Genomic DNA, 21773 nt, shown 5'->3' with positions numbered 1-21773 from the left:
CTCTTTTATTTTGAATCTCTGGCACTTCCGGAACTGTCGCTGTGTGATATATTTGGGTTTTACTGCTGTCATGTTGATTACCTTTGGAATAAGATAGATAAAATATTTTTCTTGTATTTTTTTCTTCTTTTTTTGTTGCACGTTGATGCAAATAATGTAAGGACATTTATGCATCAAAGTGATTTTCTGAAGGAGCTTGAGTACTTACCTCTTGCTCAACTACCTGTGGACTCCAGTTCAACGTCAACAACAATATTTGTATAGCTTTTTGGTTTTGTCATATATATGTATATATAAGAAGCAAGTAAGCATGCTGAAGGCTGTCATTCTAATCGGAGGTCCTCAAAAAGGTGATGTCCCTCATACTCGAATCATTGAAAATTGTGTGAATTGAATAACTAGACAAATATAAAACACATAACGTTAAGTTAATCAAAGGACTTATGTACAATTCACCTGGTATAGTGTGTATGTGTAGGCCTATGTCTAATAGTGAATAATCAGTGAATAGGTGAATGTCTTATTGTTCTTACTGTTTATGACTAATATATATATCCACATATGTTGGACTCGTTCTATAATTGGAGGTAAATTTCATATCAACAAAAAAAGTACCACAACAAAATGCTTTCTCTATAAAATTACTATTGGTTTCAGTTATATTTCTTCAGTGCAATATATCTGGTAGTTGCCAAGTTTTATCATTAAACATCATTTAGAAATTACAAGGGAAAGGATGTTTTCCCTGGTTAATTTGTCAACTATGTTATGGACAAACTGTATGGCACTATACACTCTGATTAAGTGCTACTCTTCAAGTATCACATGTGTTTAGGGCCTCTTTTATCTATTATATTACAGTGATTGCTATGAAGAATTTAAGAGTCATATTTTGTGCAGATACTGTAACTAACTACAGCGCTTTTTTTTTGTTGTCATTTTAAGAGATGTTATGCAAAACTCTGTGTGGATATAAAATATACCCTACAAGAATAGATGCATACGCAGCATTATCGTTATTTAAACACACACACACACACAAACTCTTTGTCTGAGATTATGCTTTCCCTTTATGTATATAATATGATTTTTGAAAAAAAACAATTGTTTGAAAAATATCACTGTCATCATTGGACATGTATCATTGGACATGGACAATGTATCCTAAATTAAAGAAATAATTCATAAAATAAGAGTATATGATTTTGTATTTTCCTGCTGTTCATACAGGGACCCGGTTTCGCCCTCTGTCTTTTGAGGTGCCCAAACCTCTGTTTCCAGTGGCTGGAGTGCCAATGCTGCAGCATCACATTGAGGCTTGTTCTAAGGTATATATGCTCAGTTCATATAGCAATAAATAAATGCTTTATTGTTTCCTTGTTTAACATTTCATATATTGTTTGACCTTTTTTTTTTCTTCTAAAGCTTCCGAATATGAAGGAGATCTTACTCATTGGCTTTTATCAGCCCAATGAAGAACTTAACAGATTTTTGTCATGCGCCCAACAAGATTACAAAATATCAATAAGGTAAGTTACTTAAAGGAACCATATGTAAGAAATGTATTTCAATTAATCATAAAATGGGCCTGATATGTCACTAGACATTAAGAAATCATGTTAATTTCAAATACTTATATCACTGACAACAGTAGTATGGCCAGGATATTGCCATTTAAAAGTGAAGTTGCAGCCCTCAACTGATGTTGATGTTGTCATGTTGTGTTTTGGCGCCACCCTCCACCTATCTACCAATCACGAAGTCAGTAGTGTTTCGGCGTCCGGGTTGCCAGCTCTGCTCTAGTTACCACAGCTGCAGCTACAAACGTGTCGGATAAAAAATGTCTAACGTTATGAAACCTAAAAGACCTCGTTATGAATCCGAAATACACAAAACATCTCTCATGAAGCATAAACATAATTAACAGAAAAAAAAACTTACTGTGTAAGACTCGTCACTTGCCATTGGAAGCTCCTTGTAGGAGCCTATGTTCCTGCTGGATCCTGCAGCCTATCTGGCAACCTCGAGTCAGGGGGGAGGGGGAGGGGATACACCGCTCTACAGTAATTTGAAAGTGATTGCAGTACCAGTTTTGGCCACAATCTTACATACGGTTCCTTTAATTATATTACGTTTGTATTTATTGTTGGAAAATCAGAAAAGTTCCTTTAATCAAGTCTTTCATTTATATTGTCCTAAATCTTCCTCAGATACCTTCAGGAATATGCTGCTCTGGGCACTGGAGGAGGAATCTACCATTTCAGAGATCAGATCCTGTCTGGCGGTCCAGAGGCGTTTTTTGTCATGAACGCTGACGTGTGCTCAGAGTTTCCTTTGCCGGAGATGCTTGACTTCCAGAAGGAGCACGGAGACGCTTACAGTTTCATCATCCTCGGCACCACTGTAAGGAGTTCTTGTGTCTTGTATTTTTGTATCAAACCATTTACGTTTTATAATGCAGACTTTTCCTGGGCACAAGCCACTTATAAAACAGGATTCTCACTTGAGTATTAGCTTGTTTTTAACTTAAGATTTGGTAATCGATCCATGATGTTTTGTTATGATTTAGTGGTTCTTGAAAATCAAATGAATAAACTTAAATCTGATTGTTTTAGGCCAACAGAAAACAGTCCATGAACTACGGCTGCATTGTTGAGAATGAAAAATCTGATGAGGTACTTGAGTTTTCAGTGTGGAAGGATACATTTTATATGCTGGGGATTTCAAACATTTTACTACAGTTAAGATTTAATTGATAATGAATAAAACATGTTTACATGATAACAAATAAGACCATAATTGTCTCATCATATCCCCCAGGTCTTGCATTATGTAGAGAAGCCCAGCACATTTGTGAGTGACATAATCAACTGTGGAATATACCTGTTCACTCCAGAGATATTCCAGCACATCGGAGAAGTTTTCCAGAAGAACCAACAGGACATGCTGTTGTGAGTGGGACAAATCCTGTAGGGTTCTTGAGTGGAAGTGCATGCATACTTAATCCATTTCTTTTCCTTGGTTCTCTTCATTTGTCTTTCCCCCTCCAACTCCTTCCTGTCTGCCATCATTCTGTTTCCTGTTCCATCATCAGATATTCGTATGAGGGGTAAGTTTCAACGTGGGCTGAAGCTCTGGTTTGGCTATGATGTAGACTGATTAGGAGCAAGTGTGATGTAGGTTTTGCAGTGAGTGCACGTGTTTGTATGATCTGTGAACTAGATTCATGTTAGCATGTTTAACACACACGTTTTTTTACACCATTATGAATAGGCTGTTTTTCAGGTTTGATCTCTGAAATCCACTTAGAACTGAATCCAGCAGAACCGCTGCCTGATACAAAGTTTGTTTTAATATTCTTTCATCCAAATTTAATTTTCTTTGCCTCTGAAACTACTTTTCTTTTTCTGTTGACCTTGACCAAGGTCTGGTGGATGAGAATAATAATATTAACCAATAATATTATAGGCTAACAATCAAAATCCAGTCAAGTCCTAACCTACATTATTTGCTTTATCAGCGGCCATTGTTCCGGAACAATTTTTTTTACCATAGGGATTTAAAAAAAGTGTTTGGGAAAGCTAGGGTAGGCAATTTCGGCAATAGCAATTGTAAGCTAGCTTTGAAAGCATTAGATCCCACCCTCCCTTCAGAGCGCTCTGCCATGCCGTCTTCAAAACTCATGAACACACAACCAGAGGTCAGTCTGCAAAGCATAATGAGAGTCGCATGATGTTGACGTGTGATGTCTGTGCTGTAGGACAGTTAGGAAGGACATCCTATTATTGCATTCAAATACAATGATTGGACGAATATTTTTTTGGTCCTGAGACTTTCAGAGAAGATATATGTAAAAAAAAAAAAAAAAGTTACAACTTATTTTAAGTTTATTGCAAAACATATATATATGTGTATATAAGGGGTGTAACAATATATTGTGTCACAATATATCACAATATAAAAATGCAACAATGCATCGTGAATGGTGACAATCTGTATTGTGAATATTTCACCCAAAATAAAAAATTACTGTGTAAGAACAAAAATGTGATTTATACTTCTGGAACCAGACTGTTGCACTCTACTAAATACTCTGATTTCCTCATAAACGTGACACGTTTTCATGTTGGCTTTAACACCCTGCATATGTAGCATTTACCTTTAATTTTCATTAATTAATTCATTAATTTATTCATTCATTCATTTGTATCTTTTTAAATGACTTGTCATTTTATGTCATACTTTGTCCTGGATATTAGAAAAAGTTTCCTGACATCACCAGAGGGTGAAATGAAAACATTTATTTACTACTATGCATGTGTGCTGTTCTCAGAGAAGAGCAGTCCAACGGCTGGCATCGGGCAGAGGTGATCCGTCTGGAGCAGGACATCTTCACTGCACTGGCAGGACAGGGCAAGCTATATGTGTACAAAACAGACCGCTTCTGGAGCCAGATCAAATCTGCAGGGTTAGTTCTTGACATATGCTGTATCATTAGATTTATGCTCTGATTATGTTCTCTGTAACCACATTTGATAATGTTTGTGTTATTATAGTTAATGTTATGCCCTCCCCTCTGTCAGATCTGCGATCTATGCAAGCCGCTTGTATCTTAACCAGTATCACAAGACACATCCAGAGAGGTTAGCTACCAATACAGATGGAGGGCCGAAGACCAGAGGTAAATGCTTCGTGGAAATATCAAATTTGTATGCCTGTAAAAGCTCTTCATGCAGTCCTTCTAATGCATTTTTTATTTTATTTTAGGAAATGTTTATATACATCCAACTGCCAACATTGATCCAACTGCTGTAGTAAGTTCTCTTTTATAGTTAAATTGATTAGAGTTTCTCAACACAATACATTTTCAATATATTAAACATTTGCAACTTGCACTTCTGCGTAAAATGGGATGTTCAGCAGGAAATGTGCAAAATGTTTGCAATAATATTTGATTTTATGTTAAGTATGTTTGGTTTGAAATGAATGTGCTGTCATATCGATTAGTTGAGATTAATCACATCTAACAAAAGTTTTTGTTTACATAATATGTGTATATATTATATTTATATATATTATACATATGTCTGTGAGTGTGTATATGTATATATACTGTATATATATATATATATATATATATATATACACACACACATATTTATATATATATATATATATATATACAGTATATCTGTGTGTGTATATATATATATATATATATATATATAAATAATATATATAAATATAATAATATATACACACACACATATATTATGTAAACAAAACCTTTTGTTAGATGCAATTAATCGATTTGACAGCACTAATACTAACATCACATTATTTTATCTGTGTAGTCTTGGTCATGTCAAAAGAAAAGTCATCAGTTCCCTAGTCAAGTGATTATTACATTTTCCCCAAACTTTTTACTTCGAAGGGCCAAATGTCAATCTTTATTGGGGGGCGTGGGCCAAAAGTACAGCAAAGTGTTGCATTATATCCAATAATTGTATGTTAATATTTTGATTTTTTTAAATCAAATGTAAAAAAAAAGAAGAGAGAAATGACAAATTAAAGTTTTCTCCAATTTTATAAGGCATGACAGACACGGGCCCTGGTTTGTGCATCTCTGCTTTAGAATAACATGCACTAAGGAATCACACACAGTTGGACCCAGGTCATTATTACTAAACCATATAGGGTCCATTTTTGGAAACGACGGGGGAAACTTGTTCGTCATTATTATTGCAATTTCACTTGGTGATGTTAGTGGCGCAGAGATTGTTGTGTGCAAAATATTTTTGGACGGTTGACTTGTTTTATCATTTGCATTATAAATAACCTGTAATGACTTGTAACCATGTTATATTGGTGTTTCTTTTCCCTTCAGTTAGGGCCAAACGTGTCCATAGGAACAGGAGTAACGATCGGCGCAGGAGTTCGTGTGAGGGAGTCCATCATCCTCCATGGTGCTACTTTACAGGTGAGTTCATGCCACTTTCCATATTGCTTTGTCTGAAAATTGAAGCCAATGACTCATAATAACACAATATACAGCATATAAACTGACTGTGTCTTCTGTAGGATCACAGCTGTGTGTTGAACAGTATTGTGGGCTGGGGCAGCACTATTGGCAAATGGGCCAGAGTAGAAGGGACCCCTAGTGATCCGAATCCTAATGACCCGTATGCCAAAATTGACAGCGAGACACTCTTCAGAGATGGAAAATTAACACCCTCCATTACAATTCTAGGTAATTTTATAGGACACCATCATGAATATATTATGTTTCTGAGAGTGATTTATCTAAACACATACTTCTCCCTCTGTCTCATCAGGCTGCAATGTAAATATTCCATCTGAGGTCATCATACTCAACTCCATCGTCCTGCCACATAAAGACCTCAACAGAAGCTTCAAAAACCAGATCATACTGTAGTTTCAGTGTACGGCCTTTGCATACAAATCTACAAAAAACAGATCTTTGAAAGTAAACATTAATAATGGATGAATCATCTGAATATTCAGTGGTATTCATGTAAAAATGTCTGGTGCTGTATTGTGCACAGATTTACCACCAGTGTCATCATGTCAAAGCTGGATAAAACAAATGCGAACATAATTCTGCTACAGAAAATCACTTTGTCAATCTGTTTCTGAAAAGACTTGAAATGTATTTTATTTACAGCTTGTTGGCTCCTTTGTGTCAGTGAAATGCCAAAGAAAGGTGCAAAAAAGGCAGTTTATTTGTACACTGTTACAATTTCGTTCCAGCGTTTAACATGTCATGTAAAACAAAAAATGGTAAGACAAATGGTAAAATCCTGTAATTGGATACCAGTCGTGTTGGTAATTGTTTTGAATAATTGATGTTTCTGTGACTGCTCTCCGTATGAAAGCCGAGCGCAGTGCAATAGTTAGACGTCTGCAATAAATTACATTTTGATTAAGTCACATAAGGTAATAAAGTAATTTACTGCTGGCCTTGTAGAAAATCACAATGTCTCTATATTTATGGTGAAAGAGCTACAAGACCATCAATTATTTTTCTTAACCTTGAAAGGCCAAGACAAATTATTCAATTACAGACATCACATTAATAATAGAAATAAAATGCCCCAAAACATTTTTTGCAGTTTGGAAAGAGTTAAAATCTCCCAGAGCTACTGCCTGACTTCTCAGGGCACTAATGCAGACAGTGCCAGCAATATGCGACTTATACAAAGTACACAAGACATTAATTCATCTAGTTTATTTCAAATCAATATTTCACCATGTTTATATTATACCGCCTTTAGATATTTTCCAGGACATTATTTTTTATACATGATTATTATAAAAAACATTTAAACCCTTTACAAAAACAATACAAAGAGTGTAGTCTCATGTTTCAAGGACTTAAATTCATAAGAAAAGTTATTTTCCAAGATATAGGATATAAAGTGCTAAAGAGTTTCATTTCGCGTGCTAGGAAAAAACAGTTCAAGCCACCGAAGCAAAAGTGTCCCAGTGCAACTATCTGACACACAAAATACACATTTATACACACACAAATCATTTGGGGGATGTGAAGAATTTCTTTTTTCCTGGTTCATTTTTTGGTTTGCTTCTAGAAAGGAGAGAATTGTTATGAAAGCATGCAATACTAAGCTCAAGACCAATACAATAAAAGTTGCATGAGGATTAGTAGCTTACGGGTTATTGAAAGTGCCACCAAAGTGCTTGATCCGACCCTTGATTGAGCCGCCGGATGTAGTTTTAGAATATTTACTCATCTCAGGAGAGGTCAGAGGTTTGAATATCTTATCTGAAAGACACATTCAGGAACAAAGTTAATGATTAAAGTTAAAATGTACACATTGTATTAAAAATACAAATAGAGAAGATCATAAGAACAATTTAAATGGCATGAAATTTGCAATAAGTGAGCAGTTTAACTTGAACCAACTGACTTTTAACTCAACACATGGTGGATACTAATGCATGTACCTCTGTTAGTGCTCGGACCGACATTGCTGATGTTGGAATCAACCACAGGAGGGACAAGTGGATCCTTCTCAGCTAGCAGGCCTTCCCAGAAATCTGAGGGGAACGACAGTAACCGAGCCACTACCTGTTGCAAAGTTAGAATAGGTTTATTTCTTGAAATATAAGATAAATACACAAGCAATTGGATCACATCCTGATTTTCTAGCAACTCACTTTGGGTTGTGTGTTTGTGTCTCTCATAATGGTCATGGGAGAAGGTTCTAGCATCCCGTGACCGATGATAGTGGGGCCAAACACTCTGGACAAGTTATTCTGATCCATCTGACACGACGGACTATGCATTACCCTGAGAAACAACATGAATGTGGTTGCAAAACAGGTAAGCATGCTTAAAAAAAAGTATACGAAGGCAGAGTTGCAGAAATATCTAAATTAGAGCATTTTACCTCTGCAAATGCAGTATTAGGAAGGCCAGGGTGTCTTTGTTAGGCTTCGGCAGCTCTTTGATATTCTTTACTAATGTTTCTATGCTCTTGTCTTCATCAGCCATCTCTGTGAGTGAAAAAAATGACTGTTTTGTCAAGCCAGCCACAGCGATTCAATTACGCTCCATTACAAGAGCAATATATCCGATATTATAGGTGAATTAATTACTTTATCAACTTTTCTGACTTAAGGATATTAGTTTTCAGTGAGCAGGAACAAACACCTGTAACAGCAATGCATTATGAAGGACTTTCTCTCATTTATATGCTACAACCATTCCTAGCCAAGGAAATTAGACAATATGACTCTCCCCATGACATCCAATCCAATTTATAATTTAAAAGGGAGGTACTTTACCCTGGAGTCATCCTGAATCTATGAGGGCTAGGGGAAAAAAAACTCCATAATAATAGCAGAAGCACCCTGACTGCTCCTAAATCTGCCACTTACCCTCCATTCAGTAGCGGCGACTGAAATTAAAACGCTGAAAAAGACAAGCGCTGGTTTGGGAGATAACGTTCGACATTGATTGTTTCCGAGTCATCAGGGACTTGTCAACTATATCACAAGTAATGGGAAATAACCATCCGCCCCAAAATGAATGAGGGTAGCATACGTCCTCGTGCCTCAGGCATACACAAGCGCCAGACGCTTGTTATAGAATCCACCCTCTGCAAAATTGCAACCATTTTGGATAATCTAGTCAGACTGCTCAAAGAATACTAAATTGTGAAAGTCAAATTGAGACCATTAATGTCAGGACAAGATGGGTCTCCTGACAGACTCGATGATGATTGAGCGGGGAAAAAAGTTTTAGGGAGTAAGGACAATATGTTTGGGACGGACAGTTTTTGAAACCAATTCAATGACTCGTCCCGCAAATGTCAGTTTTTCTGCACTGAAAATATCTCACCCAGTGTTGTAGTAGAGACCTGTTCATTCGAGTTTGGGTTGAGACCAGAGTAGGGTGAGTCTAGAGTCCAATTGATCATATGATTTTTTTTTGCATGGTTTGGAAGGACCAGTAAGCCCTGAATGCCTGCTGTAAGAACTACTGTAAGTTTTAAGTGCCCTTTAAATAAACATTGTAAATATTGAATTATAATATTTAACCATGAATATTTTAGCCCGAAAGCTTGGGGCCTGTAATATATATATATAGTGTTTAAATTGTTTAATTAAAACATTAATGTTTAATTAAAAGTGATAGTAAGCTATTATAATGGAAAAAAAAATCTATTAAAAAATGCTTTTTTGAACATTATTTTCAACAACAAATTGAAAAGAGAAGAAGGTGGAGAATAAGATGTTTCTTGAGCAGCAAATCATCATATTAGAATGATTTCTGAAGGATCATGTGACACTGAAGACTGGAGTAATGATGCTGAAAATTCAGTTTTGCATCACAGGAATACATAACATTTATAAAATATATTCAAATAGAAAAGTTATTTTAAATTGTACTAATACTCCACAGTATTACTGTTTTTACTGTTTTTTAATCAAATAAATGCAGCCTTGATGAGCAGAAGATACTTTTCAAAAACATTAAAACAAATCTTACCATAATATCATTATTAAGAAAACCTACCAGAAGCTTCCATAAATGTTTTGTGAAGCTTAAATGTTATGAGAGGCTCCTTGAGTTTCCTCAGGAAGTCTTTGAGGAGTCCACAGACGGCATGAACCTCTTCTACTTTGTGGAGCATCATCAGGCCTTTCCCACACATGTATTTCTCCCTCAGTTCCTTCACCAGTCGCTCTCCTCCCGGCACTCTGTAAATACCCCTCTACATACCGCAGTCAGACAGAAAATATCAGTGAGATGGAGAGAAATTTCATACATCGACTGTATACACTGTAAATGGATGTTGTAATGTACTGCAATATGATTTGAAAATCCAAATTAAACTCAATTATACAGTGCTATGATTCAAGCCCTGTAATTATACTTTCAGTTCGAGAAACAATCCCTGTGTTGGTGTATTATTTAAACACCTCTTCAAGTCCTCTTCTCTCAATTTCATGAACACACTGAACAATCAAAGAGGGAATCCGTGGACGTGTGGAGGGGGCAAAGCTCTCTAATGTCCCCTATAAAGGGGGAAAAAATTTAAATTTTAACATGTCATCTTTACATAAGAATATGCATGTACACTACTACAGTATGAAAGGTGAATACCTCATTGGGCTGAGCTGAACCATGAGCATTAGGGTTGCACTTCTCCAGACATAGTTGTTTACACTCAGGATGGCTCACCACTCGACAGTCTCTGCATTTTACGGCCATCTTCCCAAAGCGAATCCTCTTCCCACATGGTATGCATGTCTCTGGACGAATCACCTAGAAAATTTAAAACGCTGACTTGGCGGTCAGTCGCAACATGCACAGTGCCATCAAACACAGACCCTGTTTACACCTGGCATAATTATATTTATTTTAAATAATTCCAAGGTCAATTTATAGTCCCCTGCCCCTTACAATTTAAGGCTGTATTACTCTGACAGTTTAATAATAATAATAATAATAACAACAATTAAAAACAAAACCAACACAATAAGATGTGTAGTAGAGCATGTTAAGGTCAGATTGGTGTTATCATGGGTCTTTTTATTTTTTTTACCTCAGCCACTTATTTTAAACAATAGTGAACTAGAAACAGGACGTCTTTCCTTATTGAACTTTATTTTATACATTATATACATATTATATAATGGAATAATAGCATGATGAACACTGAATAGTAACTATATTTTATATAATAAATTCATGTTTATTTAAAATGTTCATATAATAAAATAAAATATATTTTTAGATTAAGTTTATATTAAATTATAGCATTGGACGACCAATATAGTGAACGGTGCTAAAGTGAGACCCATTAAAATAAATAAAATAAAATAATAAAAAACTATTTTATATGGACTTTTTTATAGATTGTGATGACATATTTTCACAGTTATTAACATCGTAAATCTACCAAAATTATTATTATTTTTTTACATTTTCTTTTATGTACATTTATAAAACTATACATTGTGTTATATTACTTTGGCATTAAATGACAGAAAACTAGTTAATGCTGCTGCGTGAGTGTTTCTAATACATCAGCTGAGGGAGTGATTACAAATGTAACTCTGACATCTTTCTCTCTTCTGACCAATGCAATCAATCTCTTGTGAAGTCATAGAAACTAATAGAAAAAACAAAAAAACTAAAATCTAATACATGTTTGATACATGACTCAAGAAACAGATGTAAATACCAGGTGTAAAAGCCACGCAACATGTTGAGAAGAACTACTGAATGGCCTCCTACTGTTTTTTGCTGAAATACATGCAGGGAAGTCTTATCCACGGTGGGCGTGAAGTGCTGAGGGACGGCCGGCTCAGGGGCGATCACCTCCATTTCAACAAGCGTTTCAGCCTCTGTGACTTCATGTGCCCACACAGACGTTTGTTCTACATGCACGACTCTGGTTAGTTTGGGAAGGTTAGAATGTGTCAGTGAAAGTGGCGCCTCCAAGGCTTATTTACCATCAACAGACGGGAAATCTTCATTTCTGAAAGCCCTGGATGGATGTTCTGGAGTCTCCTGGGTTATGTCTATTACCATGTGAATCTGACCTCCAGTCTCTGGGGTAGTGACAGACGCCTTCACAACCGTCGTCTCGATTTCCTTAGCACATACACACAAAAACACACACAAAAAATCCATTTGAAGCCAATCATTCTTTCTACTGGAATGCAAGACCCTTAGAGTAGCATAACAATTGGTTATCAAGCTCATGTCCACGTTCCTGGCAACAAGGACAAATGTAGTTTCTCAAAGTGCCAAATTGCTTTGCTTCTCTCTTAGTGATCAGTGCCAGCTGAGTGGGAGTGATACGAGTCCCATGGAGGGAGACAGACAGGACATGGTCCACTGCTGTTCTCATCCGAGCAGTGTAGTGGTGGGTGTGGCCAATATGATGGCAAGCAGTCGGATGAGGGACTGATGAACGAACGAGCTGATGAGAAACGACACCAGACTAACCTATAGAGGGGATATTATGATCCCCCTACTGATAGAAGGGGAAAAAAAATGAAGGAGACTCTACATTTCACAAAACATACCTGACATTTTGCTAACTGTGTGCTACAATCCCAACTGACATCTAAGCCAGGAGGAGCCATTTCATTAAATGGCAATATAGGATATATATTTTATACTGACTTTAACAGGATGACTCAAACGATGCATAGCGGCATCACATAATCAACATGCAGATAATTTCTGCTTAATGTTTTACTTTTCGTGGATTTTTTATACTGAAACGCTTATCTGCATTTTCTTGTTCAGAATAAATGAGATAATAAATAAATATTAGCCTTAATAGACTTCTACCAACCTTCTCCAGTGGTCTTGTCCCTAGTAGATCTCCTGAACGCCCACTGACTCTTCCCCGTTTTGAAATCGGAGGACCAACACTTGGGCCCATTGATGAACGCTAAAAAACAAGCAGTGATAAAGTGAGACACATTATGACTAGCACAAAACTATAGTTGAGTCCCAAATGAGGAACTATGCACTTATACACTCTGTACTAAATCGTGTATTCGTGTAAGGTTATTTTGTCATTCAACATTGGCGTCATTCAACAGAGCCCCTCCCCCTCCGCTATGTATTTAAATCTGCAACAGTTGAGTGCATGAAGTGTGCAACATTCTTCTCTTAGGATGTGTCTGAAATCGCCCCCTATAGTACACTATTTGAGGGGACAGCCATTTGTAGTGGTGTCCTTTTTTTTTCGACTTAAAACTATATTTGGAATCCAAGCTTTTTCCAATTACACTACCGTTCAAAAGTTTGAGGTGAGGTAATAAAAAAAATTCAGCAAGGATGCATTAAATTGATCAAAAGTGACAATAAAGTCTTACATTATTACAAAATATATCTATTTTAAATAAATGCAGTTATTTTAAACTTTATATTCATCGAAGAATCCTGAAAACCATGCATCCCGGTTTCCACAAAAAAATTAAGCAGTTTTTAACGTTGTTAATAAGAAATGTTTCTTGTGCAGCAAATCAGCATATTACAGCTTTGCCATCACATTAATAACAATATGTGTGTATATGTATATATATTTGTATTTTTTTTATTTTTATAAGTACTGTAAACTAGCAGCACTTACTCTTCTCTCACGAGCTCTTGACTTGAGAGGCTTAACAAAAGCTGTGCTGTCCAAGTCCTAGAAATCATACCAGTGAAATCATTTTTGAGCTTTTCAGTGATTTTTATGCATAATCACTTTGCTTGTGTCTGACAATAATCCTACATCATGAATAAAAATGATACTAAATGTGATACTTCACCAAATCATCATCCGTTCTGTCATAACTAATGTCAGAGTGCGACAGGAAGGAGGACTCATCAATCACTGATAACCTGATATAAAGACACATGATGGAAAACATAATTGTGAAAGGGGGGAAAAACACCAGCGAACTGAGAACTAAATGAAGAGCATGCTGAACGTTGAGGTACCGTCTTCCTCGGTGTTGTGGGACACTGGCTCCTTTATGACTGAAGCTGGTCAGCATTGACCTCTGCTCTTCATTGAGACAGGCACTTGACTTGCTGTCATGCACCAGTACGTCACAGATCAACTGCATCTGCCGCTCCTGTCAAATGAATTAATAAGACACCATAAGTATCATTAATATACTCTCACGTGTGCAGACTCGGAATTAAGCCTTTTTCCCCGTTATTATTTGATTCACGGAACCGGACACCAGTTATCTTGCCAAGAAAAATCTTTATTCGTCAGCATAGGAGAGAAACTTGAGAAGATGTTGTATTCGTGCCAGGTCTATGTGTTCCTGATGTTTCTCTGCCGTAGTACAGTAAGATTGAGCTTATATACACCACTGAGGGACTTTCAACTTCCTTATACGTTCCATTTTTAAACATAAGCAACATGTTTTTCTACCTTACATGTCATGCTTACACATGGCACAATCCACTGTCCCTCAGTGTATACATTAGTGGTACATTTGCATCAGTTGAAACATTCCTTTCCTTGTAAAGAACATGCCAATTGTACACATTTAATGTATCATCATCATTGTAACGTTGCATTGCACACATACCTCTAAGCAAAATATAGCTCATCCCAGATCTCTTGTCTTATACAACCAGTGTTGTGCCTGAACACGTTCATTGAACGATAGTTCATATTTTGTGTGAACGTGAACTGAACGTACTGTATTACTGCCTGATGAACGTTACTGTGAACTCGTTCATTCTGGTGTCTGTGAACGCCACGCTCTCTCAGTTTAACTTCGTTCAATAGAGTGCCAGATTTCTATAGAGCCTTCCAGACGAAAACCCGGCCAAAACACACCGTAAACCGGCCTTAATATATAGCGGAAAAACACCCAATCTGGCAACACCAGCCACCAGTGTCTACTGACTCTCTTGTTCGATCTCGTTCATCAAAATGAACAAATCTTTTTTCGAGTAATTTTGTTCATTTAAGGGGCTTTAAATGTTATACTATTAACTGGCAAATAACCAGAACACATCCACCTACGCAATCTTGATCATATTCTGAATTAAGAAATCATTATAATGCAGTCAAAAATCGTTTACAGGGAACATAAATAATTACTTTACCTTCCGAGTCTTTCGTTCATTTGTCATGTGACAGACGCAATGAATGGATCGTTCATGAACGACTCATCACTTACATTACAAATCAAAACAAAAAGCAGCAAGGAGGCGTCGTATGATCATTTAAACGAGTTTTATGACAAGGTCGGTGAGGATGGGAAAAGTCTGATGCATAACTTCAGTGTTAAAACTGATAAAATAATTGTCTGTGGTTCTGCTGCCTGTGGCAATCATTTTGAAAAATAATATCTCCCAGCAACATGGAAAAAAAGAACTATGAACTAGTTCATTTTTGGAACTGTGAACTTAGTTCAAAATGTTGAATATGAACTATGAACTGAACTAGTTCATTTTAAAATTTGTGAACTGAACTTTGAACTAGTTCATGTAGAAAGTGAACTTTCCCAACACTGTATACAACATATTCTGACTTCACAAAATACATTATGAAATTATTATAAAAAAAAAAATGAATAGAGAAAAATAATACTAAAAAATAACATTAAACAGTACAATTTGTAGTCTTCACATGGATGGTCAATAAATCAAAGAGCACTTCTGTTTTATGAACTTTCATTAACACATGAACATTAAGGGCCCTGTACTCAAAGACCCTCTCAGCACTTGCGGCCCTCCACCAAGTCCATACGTTGGTCATGTAATGCTGCACTGACCAACTGGGCACATAACATAACATAACATAACATAACATAACATAACATAACATAACATAACATAACATAACAAGACTATGTGATTTCTCAACTAACCAGGCACTGGTAGTCTGCCTCAGCTTTGTAGCGCTTCTTGATCTCCACATCTAGCTGGTTTCGAGCATGTTTGAGTTTGACCTCCAGAGCAGCTCGAGCAACATCAGACTTCACTAGGAGCTCCTTCTGTTTTTTCAGCTCCAGCTCTGCATGCAGCCATTTCTTCCGGGCAGCTTCAAAATTCTTCACAACCTCAATAAATTCTTGAAGATAAGAGACAACTGGTGAGAATTCAATATGGCGATATATTCTGATCAAAGAAGGACTATCAAGGCAAAACATGCATATTCTAAAAGCAGTTTTTTCTTATACTTCTAGCACAAAGATATGACGCTGTTACAAAACGTTTAACGATAAAAATTTGGGTAATTTGTGCTGAAATAAGTGCTTTTAAAAAATAACTACTTTCCCTTTTGCTTCTAAAACCCCAAATGTTAAATAAGATGTATTGCTGGCTTTCAAAAGCACTGTACAAACAATACACCTTACATTTTTTCAGATATATAAATTATCCCTCACGTTACACTGTAATTGACTTGACTTTTCTTCATTTTTACCTCCATGTGAAAATAACAGTAATTTCAAAATGATTATTTTACCTCAAAATGATTTTAATATAGCCCTGCTGCAATGGACTGGCCATCCATTCATGGCGTTTCCCTACGACCCGAGACGCTGGAATAGGCTCCAGCATCCCTGCGACATATGACAAACGGTTTGGAAAATAGATGGACGGGTGGTTTTAATACGTTCCTCTGACACAATGAAAACCCAGCAGACATATTATTGAAGTTCAAAGCACTGTTTTATTATAGACTGGGCATGCAATTTTCAGAGTTGTGATTGCTATCCGAGACAGTAATGTTCTTTCTGGTTTGGATTAAATGGGAGATTAATTTAGCCTCAGAAAAAATAATTCGTAGAAAAATACCATTTTACAGTGAGTATTTCAATACTACCATTTCTGATGGATCATGTGCCACTGAAGACTAGAGTAATGGCTGCAGAAAATTCAGCTTTACAATCACAGGAATAAATTACATTTTAAAAAAGGGAAACAGTTGTTTTAAATAGTAATTTTCACAATATTACTGTATTTTTGATCCTATTACAAAAACTCTTCAAAAGATTTTAAACTTTTGAACGGTAGCAACATGACAATTTGGGGTTTTAAAAACACTGGAAAAATCACTAGCGAACAACAGATCATCATCATCCATCAAATTCCTAAGGAAGATGGTCGTGTACACCAATTTTCAATCCACTGTCAGGGATCTGAAGAGGCTTTTGGAACCAGGATAAATTAGTTTTTGAACACCTAGCTTGCTCTGAGACCAGCATTCAAACCAGAGCAAAAGCAAATATAAGCATGCCAAAACAAGTACCTTACACTGTAAAAACTGACATCACACATGCTGCTGGTGGCCCACATGTTTAAATAAACCACAAAGAACAACCAAATATGAATGCATTAGAAATAGATAAACAACATTACTAAACAATCAAGCAAAATTATGCTTTTCGAATGACAGACGTAAGTTATTGGACCTAGGGGACAGGTACGTTTTAATTTGAGTGCAAGGTCAAATAATATAATATTAGAATGTTAAGAATTAAACTAAATAGGGACAATCATATCTTACCGAGCTCAGAGTAAGTAGCTTCTTCTATAGCAAGCCTTTGCAAACACAGACTGAGGACTTCTTTTACAAACTGATCCCCCATGGTCGAGTCAGCTGATGATCCCGCATCGAACTCAAACAAGTCGTTTTAAATGCGTCACGTGAGTGTAATGTCACGGTCACGGGTCACATGGATGTAGTTTCTCATGCAAACTGGACTAACGTTTCTGAAACTCTGCGTTTGGACTATCGTTCCGGAAGTCCATCCATCAGCAACAATTGGAAAGTTATTCTTTTATAAACCTGCCCTCTGAGACAAGGACAAGGTAAGAACTTTTCATTTACTAAAGGTCCTTAAAGGCACAATATGTAACTTTTTTGCTTTAAAAATAGCAAAAATCACTATATCTATGTTATATATATATTTTTTTTAGTTGTGTACTTACATTATCCCGACTGTCTCCAACAACTTTCAAACCAGGAGAAATTTGTAATTTAATTCGAGAAACGTCCCGTTTCTTTATTTCCGTTTTGTCGCCGCCAATGGCGTCATATCCGCGTTGTCCCTGGTTTCCGCTCGTGCTGCCATGGTAACCAGAGCTATGAACCAGAGCCGTCTGATAGTAACCAAAGCGACTGACGCGGACAACATTGTAGTTCGCAATGTCTATCTGCACGCTGTTGTTGTTTCGTTCAAACATTATGGACCATGGCAAGCAGACTTTGGATAAAAAAAGGAGAACTAAAACGAGAATCAATATCAGCGCGGTGTTTTCGAGATGCTGAGAGCTCCCATGGACAGTATATAAACGAGAGCTCCACGTCCGAGACTTTGACTGCTCCTACATGTACTTTATTAAACAGGTGAGCACATTTACATAAAACTAATCAATGTTATATAGTTCAACAATGATAAAATGTCAGAATATGATCTGTATATTATTCTAATGTTGATCTAGTTTACTGCTAGTCTCATACAGACAGACTAACACATACATTTAAACACATTCAAATGCAGTTTAGTGTGCTAGTGTAATGTTAGACCAAGTGAAACAGCGCTACTTTACCTCACAAGTTTAATTTGTCTAATAAACTGACCTGTGAGTAGTAATTCTGCATGTAGTTCGGTAGAATGAAATGTCCATATTCCTTTTATATCCGAGGGACTCGCGTCGCATGTGGAGCTGATAGCTGTCTCTTAGCAATCCCGAACTGCTTTATATCACAGTCATGATAAAAACATTGATGTATTCAGTCATCCATAAACATTATTAGATCGGTCGGCTTGACGTTGACGACAAGATCCATAATTCTTAGCAAATGTTGCGTCATCAATCTACGCCTTTGTTATTGTAAATAGGTTAGTGACCCCTAGTGGCGAAAAATGCTATACTGTACCTTTAAGTGGTTTGAAACTTTAATTACAGATGCCATGTGATTGCCTGCTGATATTCACACTGAAATGATGTTGCTCTTGCAGTGCATATTATGTGTGTAACGTTATGCATTTTTCTTATTATCTTTTCAATACAGTTAATACCAGGGTCATGATTTGAGTAATTGGCACTGTGGGAGATGGTGTTTATGCATTGATGTATTTTTTTTTTAACGTAATCTTTTTTCATGTCATTCATGAGCATAAGAAACAAATAGAGATTTTTTATTTATTTATTTTTTGGGAGAAATATAGGCTATTTTATTCTTATATTATATTATGCTATATCCCCTGTATTGGACACCAGGACAAGGCATGAAATTACATGTATAGGCAAAAACAATGGGATTTTTAATTTCATTCACTAATAAATTTTTTGGTTTCAGGTTTAGGTTTTTAAGCAAACTTTGTTTAAAGATGATTCTCAACTATGTATGAAAGATATAATGGAATTAATTAATATACCATGCAATATGTGGGTAAAATGGCCATACATGGGTAGTCCTATTCAATACAATGTATCACACATTGTCTAATTTGCATATTAATGTGTTCTTGGGGCAACATGTAATGAAAAAAAGGCAAAAAAATTGGCAACATTTTCATAATAAATTGTAATATTTCATAGGAATGTTGATATATAATTTCTTTTCCCGTTCACATGTGTCTCCCAAAATGCCCGTTAAACATGCTTTAAGTCCTGGTGTCCTCTACAGTGGATATGTATAAAAACAATGCCCTGTTTTGTAACAGAAAGTCATATTTTGATTAGAAACCACATAACATGTTCCTGAGATGTTGATTTATTACAAACAATTTTGAAAAATGAGTCCGATTTAAATGATAATTGCAAAATATTATCACATTTCCACAAGAGTTCGACATTTGATCTCTAAATTAATGTCAGCCATTTCTAAAGACCAAGGAAAAGTTTTTGTCATGGCGTAACCTGCAAACATTTGATATCTCTGAAAAGCTCTGAATGTGACTTAAAACTGTGACATGTATGATGTCAGAGAAATTCACTAAAATATAATGTCCATACAGCGGACAAAAGTATGTTCCTGGGTACCAGGAGGATATAATACAATCAATATACATCATCTTTAGCCTAATGCATGTTTAAGTAAACAGTTTTAAAGTCAATGTTTGGATATGAATTTGAATGGATAAACTACTGTAATAGAAACCTATTTTACTCTTATCTTGTCCTAACCCAAGCCCCTCATCCACTGTAGCCAGTAGAGGGCAGTCAAGGCATTTTGTGTTCTGCATCCACTGTTGTTGTACCTTCATATGGGGCTGTGTGAGCTTGCTAGTGATTAGGGAGGTGTTTGAGCAAAGCTTTGTTGTGTTTGCTTGACTCAAGAAAATAAGCTTCTCTGTGATATCATGCTCTGAGTCTCCGCTGCAAATGCTCCATTACACAAATAATGGTTTCTGCTGCTACTGGAGTCACTTTAATTTAGCACCCAAAAATCTTATTACAGTCATTTTTAACATGGCTGCTTTGAGCATAGGAGATCAAGAGCGGCGGTGTTTGGAGAGACCGAATTCAATTTTGCTGGAAATAAAAGACTTGCAACACCAGGTCTTTCTCATTGTTGAAACTTTAACTGGCTTGCAAGGCCTCGGTCACTGTTTGTGGAATATTGCATTTGAATTTTAGTGCTTTCATGGGTTTCACATGTCGTCCCTTGCATAGCAATACAATCATTGATGTTCTTCAGCCATGATGGCAAACATTTAGCCTTAGCAGGCTGGACTAGATTGATCATTTTCTTCTCATTTAATATTTAATTCAGCTAATTTGTAAGACTAGAAATATAGATAAAGATATAGATAAGATAAAAGTGGCTCTTCTAATCGTACTTCAATGAGTATTGTTTTATTTTTAGTTATTATCCTCATGTCCTGTCTCTGTTTACAGCTATGGACTACCGATATTTCGTGTTACATTATATTAGGATCAATATTAAGGATTAATACAAAATATTAACAATATTTTTTATGTTCTCTATTTGTCTTTTATGACCCGCCTTTTGCTGTGGATTTCGAAATGTTATGTGTTTTGAGAAGAACCCCCCCCCCCCACCCCCCCTCTGAGGGTGTTGGGATATTTGCATTGTTTAGAAACTCTCAAAATAATCCGTTTCTGATGGCAAATGCACATTTGCTTTAGCAAGCGAATGTTGTGTTAATCTGGGGAAACATACATTTATAAAAGACATCATTTGTTTCATAAATGGACATGCCAAGCAGTTGTTTTCTGATTAACATATTTATCTGCCATTGTTATATAAAATACAAGATATCCTGATCATGTAGACTATTTTAATACAGATTAATTTGTAGTTAATGATTAGTCATGAATTAATCACCCCAGAGTTGAATTTATAAACCGATTTTTAAAATACATGTTTTTTTTCCCCTATGTACTTTTATTTTTTTATTTCTGTAAAGATGTAAATTATGTTAATTTGGATGGCACTCTATAGCAAAGAACAAATAGATTTCTGGAGTTCTGCCCATAAACATTAAAAAGGCCATGTATTGTCTGTTGGCTAATATTAATGTTTGCTTTACAGTGCATTGGCTCATTAGGAAACTCATTGCCTTTGGCTGAGTATACACAGCTCAGCAGATGAGATGCTAATCTGAGGACCAGAGACGAATGTGTTTGATACTAGTCTCTATTTAGTCAACACACTTTTACTGAATGAGCCATTTCTCTCATTAAGTGTTTACCCAAGAGAGGCGTTTATTCTGAGAGCATTAGTCTTGATTTGTTCATCCTTTTTATGAGATGTGCTGTC

The 21773-nt window shown here is 36.1% G+C and overlaps 2 protein-coding genes across 3 annotated transcripts; one reads left to right on the top strand and one right to left on the bottom strand.

Annotated features, from left to right (window-relative positions):
- Window positions 1–6951, top strand: gmppaa (GDP-mannose pyrophosphorylase Aa). Of its 2 annotated transcripts, XM_084121393.1 has the most exons (13): window positions 1–350; window positions 1231–1328; window positions 1426–1529; window positions 2211–2403; window positions 2616–2675; window positions 2821–2951; window positions 3095–3109; window positions 4334–4468; window positions 4584–4681; window positions 4768–4814; window positions 5888–5980; window positions 6082–6250; window positions 6336–6951. In XM_084121393.1, exons 1-13 carry the CDS (start codon window positions 311–313, stop codon window positions 6434–6436), a joined length of 1284 nt encoding a protein of 427 aa, XP_083977519.1. In that variant the 5' UTR covers window positions 1–310; the 3' UTR covers window positions 6437–6951. The 2 variants fall into 2 exon arrangements, with proteins under 2 accessions (XP_083977519.1, XP_083977520.1); XM_084121394.1 differs by lacking the exon at window positions 3095–3109.
- A 127-nt stretch (window positions 6952–7078) lies between these two features.
- LOC311087893 (rac GTPase-activating protein 1) lies at window positions 7079–17662 on the bottom strand. The gene is made up of 16 exons (XM_084121392.1): window positions 17544–17662; window positions 15901–16103; window positions 14003–14139; window positions 13831–13903; window positions 13650–13706; window positions 12864–12962; window positions 12010–12151; window positions 11792–11934; window positions 10655–10816; window positions 10471–10566; window positions 10064–10262; window positions 8433–8538; window positions 8200–8332; window positions 7987–8110; window positions 7693–7804; window positions 7079–7606 (listed from the first exon to the last, which is right to left on the bottom strand). The coding sequence occupies exons 1-16, from the start codon at window positions 17623–17625 to the stop codon at window positions 7552–7554; spliced, it is 1923 nt and encodes a 640-aa protein (XP_083977518.1). The 5' UTR covers window positions 17626–17662; the 3' UTR covers window positions 7079–7551.
- Between the last annotated feature and the right edge of the window lie 4111 nt (window positions 17663–21773).

This window comes from Abramis brama (genome assembly GCF_963993115.1).
Source record: "Abramis brama genome assembly, chromosome: 8".
Lineage (NCBI taxonomy): Eukaryota > Metazoa > Chordata > Actinopteri > Cypriniformes > Leuciscidae > Abramis > Abramis brama.
The sequence above is the reverse complement of the archived record's forward strand: the minus strand, read 5'-3'. Positions and strand labels throughout refer to the sequence as shown.